At 42.3% G+C, this 7,029-nt stretch overlaps 1 protein-coding gene across 1 annotated transcript in view; it reads left to right on the forward strand.

Annotated features, from left to right (window-relative positions):
- The window catches only part of Nipal1 (NIPA like domain containing 1), a 19,860-nt gene extending 15,957 nt beyond the window's left edge, over positions 1-3,903 (forward strand). The window contains exons 5-6 of the mRNA XM_005359328.2: positions 2,280-2,440; positions 3,275-3,903. Coding sequence (XP_005359385.1) covers positions 2,280-2,440; positions 3,275-3,903 — 790 coding nt within the window. The remainder of the gene's footprint in view (positions 1-2,279; positions 2,441-3,274) is intronic.
- Positions 3,904-7,029: the final 3,126 nt, after the last annotated feature.

A 7,029-nucleotide genomic window follows, 5' to 3' on the forward strand; every position in this document is an offset into this window, starting at 1 on the left:
TGTGTGTGTGTGTATGTGCTGACACAGTGAAGCCTAGCCAGAGGTTTTTGGTGTGGTTTATATCTCTAATCTGAGTAAACTATGAAACTCCTTTGACTTTTTCTTGTTGCCATAGTGACTAAGGACAGCGGTTATCAGAGGGCTTCAAAGGCATCCATATGTCTAAGCTACACTTCAGTTCTCACTAAAACCCCATCCTTGCCTGCCGGGTACCTGTGCTGGATGCCGTGGCAGGATTTCCTGTCTTACAGTACATGGGGGTCCTAGTTGGATTTTTGTTTCTGTGATAAACACCGTGTCACCAAAATGAGCTAGAGGAGGACAGGGTCAGTTCCTACCTAGTCTGTTCACTGAGGGAGGCCAGGGCTGGAGCTCAGGGTAGGAGATGGAGCAGGAGCCATGCAGAGACAGTACTCGCTGGCTGATACCCTATGGCTCCATTAGCGTGTTCTCTTATACAACCCGGGAACACCTGTCCAGGGTTGCAACACTCCCAGTGGGCTGGGCCCTCCCACATCAACCATTAATCAAGAAATGCCCGCAGACCAGACTGATGGAGGCAAATCCATAATTGCGGCTCCCTCTGCCCAGGTGACTCTAGTTTGTGCCAAGTTAACAAAACCAACCAGCGCACGGGGCCTGATTTTTCTGAGTTGATCTGCGTTGAGCTTCCAACCCACTTGTTTGATGACCTGTGAACCCTTTGTGTGCCTTGACTCCCATTCTGTTGTCTTTGTCTCTTTAGAGTCTGTAAATTATCAGTATCTAGTAGAAAACTTCTGGCTAGGCCTATCTACTTCTCCTTTGTGTCTCTATAGAATTGAGAGAATTAAAGAAGCCAATGTGTTAGCTATCTGAAGACTCGAGTTTTCGCTGGGACTGCAGTCCCACAAGTGACCACCAGGGGACAACTCTGAGAAAGCACCTTATTCCTTAATGCTCACAGTCTAGGGTTCAAATGGCACCCTTTAGTGAGAATGGTAAGAAAGGAGGCTGATGGGCAGAAGCCTCAGAGAGCTGCTCGGTGTGGCAGCAGAGTGTCCTACTCTGGTATCTATGGTCGTGCCAGCCTTGAGCACTTAGGAAGCAAACCATGGCAAGCGAGGCACTGAGAGCATTAGCTAGTCAGAAATACCCAGGCAGAAGTGGACGTGAGAAAGTGTTTCACTGTTTGACAATCTGTATGGTTGTTCAGGTATGCGTTAGTTATGTATCAACTCTGAACAGAGTACCTGCTAGCTAGTTATCTATCTTTCTATGCCCTCCGTGCACATGTGCATGCGTGCATGTGTTTGTGTGTGTGTGTGTGTGTGTGTGTGTGTGTAATAAGGGCCAAAGGACAGCCTCAAGGGTCATTCCTCAGGCACTGTGCACCTTTTTATCTTGAGACAAGGTCTCTAACTTATCTGGAGCTTGACAAATAGGTCAGCTGGCCAGCAAGCCCCCAATCCTTTTGTCTCTACCTCCCCAGCACTGGGATTTTAAAACTATGTACAACCACACTAGTTTTTTTGTTTGTGGTGGTTTTTTTTTTTTATTTTCAAGACAGTTGTTTGTGTTTTTTACAAGAGTTCTAGTTCTGAAACTCAGGTACTGATTCTTGTGCCGCAGACACTACTGAAGGACCCATCACCTCAGCCTAGGGTGTGTATCTTTGAAACATCAGGGTACAGCTTGACCATCCATGATTCAAAACTAAAACCCAAGGTCATCCTACATTGGAAACATTCTGAGCCTGCGTAGGATGCCTGCGTGAAAAGTTCCTTACCTGACCTCATGTGACAGACTGGAGTGGAAACATGAGCGTATCACATATATTGTGTAAAATTTCCCTCCGGTCAGTCTGTCAAGTCTTTATGACGTACAGATGAATCTTCTATTTAAGCTCAGGCTCCCTCGCTAAGAGCTCTCATCCATGCAAAAAGCCGCCTCCAAAACACCTGCCGTCGAAGCATTTCAGGAGCTAAGCATTGCAGATAAGGGTGTTCTCTGTTGCCAGAGAGCTATAAAATACTTTTTGTTGCAGTTACTTTATAGGGGATGGTTGAAAGCTACTTAAACTCTAAGAGACAATGGGGAGAAAACAGGAGCATCCCATGCCTATGGTATCTCCCGAACTGGAAAAGCAGTAGAATAGGGATCCTTAACCATCACTTCTGAGCATATTCTAGTCAGCTCCAACGGGTTCAGTGAACACAAGCATTAGTGTGACCTCTAAACTGCGGTGGAATCAAACGGTAATTGAATGGTGGTGATTTTGTTTCTCTCTCTCTCAACAGCGCAATATTGTCTTCCTATTTTTTAAATGAGCACTTGAATATTCATGGAAAAATAGGCTGCATATTGAGCATATTGGGGTCAACTGTGATGGTTATCCATGCCCCCCAAGAGGAAGAAGTCACTTCTTTGCATGAGATGGAAATAAAACTGAAGGATCCAGGTCAGTGATTCAGCCTTAACAACAAAGCAAAACCAAACAAAAAGGAAGAAATAAATCCCACTGACGTCACTTTCTTTTTTCCTTCAAATGATGTCTGTATGCTTGCTTTTGACTTGGTTTGGTTTGGTTTGATTGCAATAGGCCCTCAATACACACACACACACACACACACACACAAACACACACACATTCAAGGATAGTTTTGAATGTACAGTCCTCTTTGTCAGTCTCCTGAGTACTGACATTACCCATGCTCCACCATGTCCATCACCAAAGGAAACTTGTGTTGACACTGAAGATGCCCAACAAACCTGCCGCGGGTTGTAAGCCACAGTGAGATTTGTTCCTTATAACTTTTCCAAGAAGTTAACAATTAATTTGGTTTTTGTTGTGGTGTTTTTTGTTGTTTTGTTTCTTGTTTTGGTTTTTTGAGACAGGGTTTCTCTGTAGCTTTGGAGCCTTCCTAGAGTTCGCTCTGTAGACCAGGCTGGCCTTGAACTCACAAAGATCCTCCTGCCTCTGCCTCCCAAGTGCTGGGAGTAAAGACGTGAGCCACTGCCCAGCAACAAAGGATTCTTAATGAACCCAAATTCCTGCCCCTTCTTCCTTAAGTAAAAAATATAAAATGCTACACCTGTCTAGTCTTGCAGTGATGCTTTGGAGATTCAGATGATATGTTTGTGAACTGCTCTATGAATCACTAAGGAGCCAAATGGCATTTATTCACTCTCACCTGTTCGAAATCCTGTGCTCTTAAATTGATGACGAGTGGTACCTCGGGAAGGTTTGGTCCTATTAGCATCTCCTGAGTCTGACTCTTTCTCCTCCTAACAGGGTTCGTGTCCTTTGCTCTGATCGTCTCTGTGATCTCCTTGGTGCTGATTGTGCTTGTGGCACCAAAGAAAGGACAGACAAATATCTTGGTCTACATTGCAATCTGCTCTTTGATCGGAGCCTTTTCAGTTTCTTCTGCCAAGGGCTTGGGCATCGCCGCCAAGGAGCTTTTAGAGTGGAAGCCCGTTTACAAGAATCCCCTAGTCTTCGTCCTGTTGGCTGTGCTTATCCTCTCAGTGATGACACAGATCAACTATCTCAACAAAGCCCTGGACACTTTTAACACGTCTCTGGTGACTCCCATTTATTACGTGTTCTTCACATCCATGGTGGTGACGTGTTCTGCCATCTTGTTCCAGGAGTGGTATGGCATGAAAGCCAGAGATGTCATTGGCACCCTGAGTGGATTCTTCACCATCATCAATGGCATCTTCCTTCTACATGCTTTTAAAAACACAGACATCACCTGGAGTGAGCTCACATCCACTGCTAAGATGGAAGTCCTTTCTCCAGATGGCCGTCAGAACAGTTATGTTTTATTAGAGAATGCAGACTGTGCAGCCTCGGGTTATGATGATGACGTCACCCTGTTTAGCAGGACTGATGACCGAAATCTCCATAAACTTTGAACTTTGACCAAGAAACCTGGAGAGAAACAATACTTACCTTTGGAAGGTCTGTTTGTATGTTTGCATATTTAACACTGTACAAACACTCTAGATGGGAGGCCAAGGAAAAAGACTTTGTTCTCACCATCAAATTGGAAAATCAAGTTTCATCTTCTTCTAGAAGATTCATGTCTATTATGTTTTTGCCACCACTAAACAGTCCCTGCCTACAAAAGTAGTCAAAGACTTATATTTGTCTCTGGATAATTCCCACTTTCACCCTTAGTAAGGAAATTATGAACAGTTTCTGAATTTTCAGAATGGACACAGTCTACTGTTGTTTTGAATTATGAATGCATTTTTTTCCTATTAAATTCATCTTGGCCACTCTTTTCAATTCAGCTCATTTATAAGTGTGTAGGGTGAAAGAAATTTCTGAAAACAAAGTGTTAAGACTCCATACATACTACAGAAAGTGTCTTTTGCTCCTTACCGTTTTGCATTGGATTTCTCTGACTCACTCTCGATCCCTGCTCTTAGAATCTCTGGCGGGGGTTCCTGCTGAGTGTTAACTGCACTGTCTACTTATGGAAGCTGATACGCCATGGGCATCCCATGAGTTGATACCTCAAGTCAAATGCGTGTTTACTATCCATCACTGCCTTGCTTTGTGTATCAAGTATATAAGCTGTGAACACAAGTTTGTAGGAAGTTTTCTTCTGAAGGGGTGGTGTGTTTGAAACTTGTACAATTCTTTTACTGGTTTTCTTTTTTCGCTGTGAGAACTCTGCTGGGTCCTCCGGGGCATCTTCTTGGTGAGGACGTCAGTCATCTCTCTTGACCTCTTTTCTCGGGTTGTGGCAGTTCTCCATTCTAGTGATCTTAACTTTCAGATGTTTATTAAATGTCACTTGTTACCTGACATCTTAGCTGTCAAGTTTTGCCCTTGGTACACTGTGCATGGGTCAAAGGTTCCTGGAACACAAGAATCGATGTGTCCTGGGTTGGAAAATGAACTTGTGTTGACATATGTGCCCAGGAGAAAGACGGAGAGATTTAATGAGTTGTCATATGTGGAGAAACAATGAAGTATTGGTGAAAACTCTCTGGAAATTAAAAACTTTATTGTAAATCAAACACCAAAACTGAACCTTTCTCAAGTAAGAAGATGATGCTTAAGGCGGGGGAAGCTGCTGGGTCCCTGCATCCACTCTGTGTCATTGGAACTGCTTGCCCCGTACTCTGCATTTGAATGTCTACACCTTGTCAGCACATGGACTGCCTATGATTTATTGGTCCATATCGATACTTATGTAAAGAAAACAGCTTTTTGTCATTTAGAATTTCACTGTTAGGTCGACGGTTGATGATTCTATTTTTAGTCCAAAGCAAACGCTATTTACAAAAATCTTTAGATTTAGCTACAATGGAGTGAATTAACACTTATTTCTAAAAACGGAAACTACTACTTCATGTACATGGAAAGCTTCCTGTATCATGCCCAGTAAAGAACAGGCACTTCACTAAAGCTGATTCTCACTGAACCCACATTTTAACCCTCACAGTCTTCTCCCTAGAACGAGGAGGACCTCTGAGCATGAGATCTTGTGAATCCCTCGTCTTTCCTCAATTTCGGCCGCACTATTCAACGTAGACATTAAGAGAAAGTGACCTCATCCTTGTCCACTCTCAATGACAATATAAAATCATTCCAACAAAACTCTTTCTTAGAGAGGGGGAATCTAGCTCGGTAGCACCATCAGCCTGTGCTCCATCAGCACGTACAAAGACAGTGGATTTGATCCTCAACACCAGGGGGGAATGATAAAGCCAGCGAAGCCAAACTAAATGTCACTTTCACCTTCAAAAGCTTTACCGGGGGAGGGACCATAGAAGTACTTTGAATGTTGTCAAATACTTTTGATAAACTGTGTTCATGAGAGTTTATATTTTTCAAAAATGCTTGTAAATACTGTTCATTTTAGATAGTTTATAAATTTGTAATGTGTCTGTATATTTCGAATAAAATAATGTGGTTGTACTTTGCTTTTTTGTGCTGAGTTTGTAGGCATTAAGAATTGTTCCCATTTTGTTTTGAGATTTAAAAGAAAGTTCTGAAGTTTAGGGGGCACGGCTACACAGGAACTAGTGGCGCCCAACGTGGGGCTAAATCTACTTAAAAACCTGAGAGAGCTGAATTTTAAACAGAAAAAAAAAAAACAGAGTTTAACACAGATTTTTACTGTTTGTTGATGACATGCTGTAAAGAGATTTCCTAATTCGACATCAACAACAGGAAAAAACGCTGCGTCATTTTAAAGCGCAGCTTCTTGGGGCTGTGCTGCCAGCGTAAACTCTGGCTTTAAAGCGTTTCAATGGATTTTATGGGACTGGATGTTTCTGTTCCCACTTGGGATCAGAAGGAGAATGTTCTGAGACCGTGCCGATGGCTCACTGCTCCCTTCCTGCACCTGGACAGACGGCAAAATCAGGATTAGGCAGGCAGAAAGCATGGCAGATTCCTGCCGCCATACAAAGACACGTTTTCAGACTGCGCAATGCTCTGCATATCAGATTTGGTTGTAACTTGGATAAAAAGAGTTTCTATGCTGCATGCTCAGTATCAGAATTAAACTACTAAATGTGGCTTCAATGTGGACTTGCTATGTGCCTGAAACTGTGCGCAGCTCAGGGACACCAGATGGATCTGAGGCAGGAGCAACTGCTCCATGCTAAACTGCCGATCAAAACTACTGTAATTACTGGAATAAGAGCACAGTTAAGGTTTCAACTGGGCAGGACACAGACAGTACCATATTACCTGTATATGGTACAACTTCAGTTTTTAAGAACTGCTTAACATTTTAAAAAATGCTCCTGAATAGTAAAAAAATGTTACAGATTCACAATAAAACAAATTCAGACATAAAAGACCACACTGTTGGATAAATGTACATAGGCTTGAGAGAGAAAAAATATATAAAAAATAAAGTTAATGTCTTAAAAAAAAGGGTAAAGTCTTTAAAGAAACAGAGTACAAATAGTTATAAAATAAAAAAATAAGCCACTTAAAAATAAAAAATTCACAGAGAGTCTGGATTATGTATATTATGTTTTCTTTAAAATTTTTGACTGTAAAGAAGCTAA

This window comes from Microtus ochrogaster, linkage group LG1 (genome assembly GCF_000317375.1).
Source record: "Microtus ochrogaster isolate Prairie Vole_2 linkage group LG1, MicOch1.0, whole genome shotgun sequence".
Taxonomy (NCBI): Eukaryota; Metazoa; Chordata; class Mammalia; order Rodentia; family Cricetidae; genus Microtus; species Microtus ochrogaster.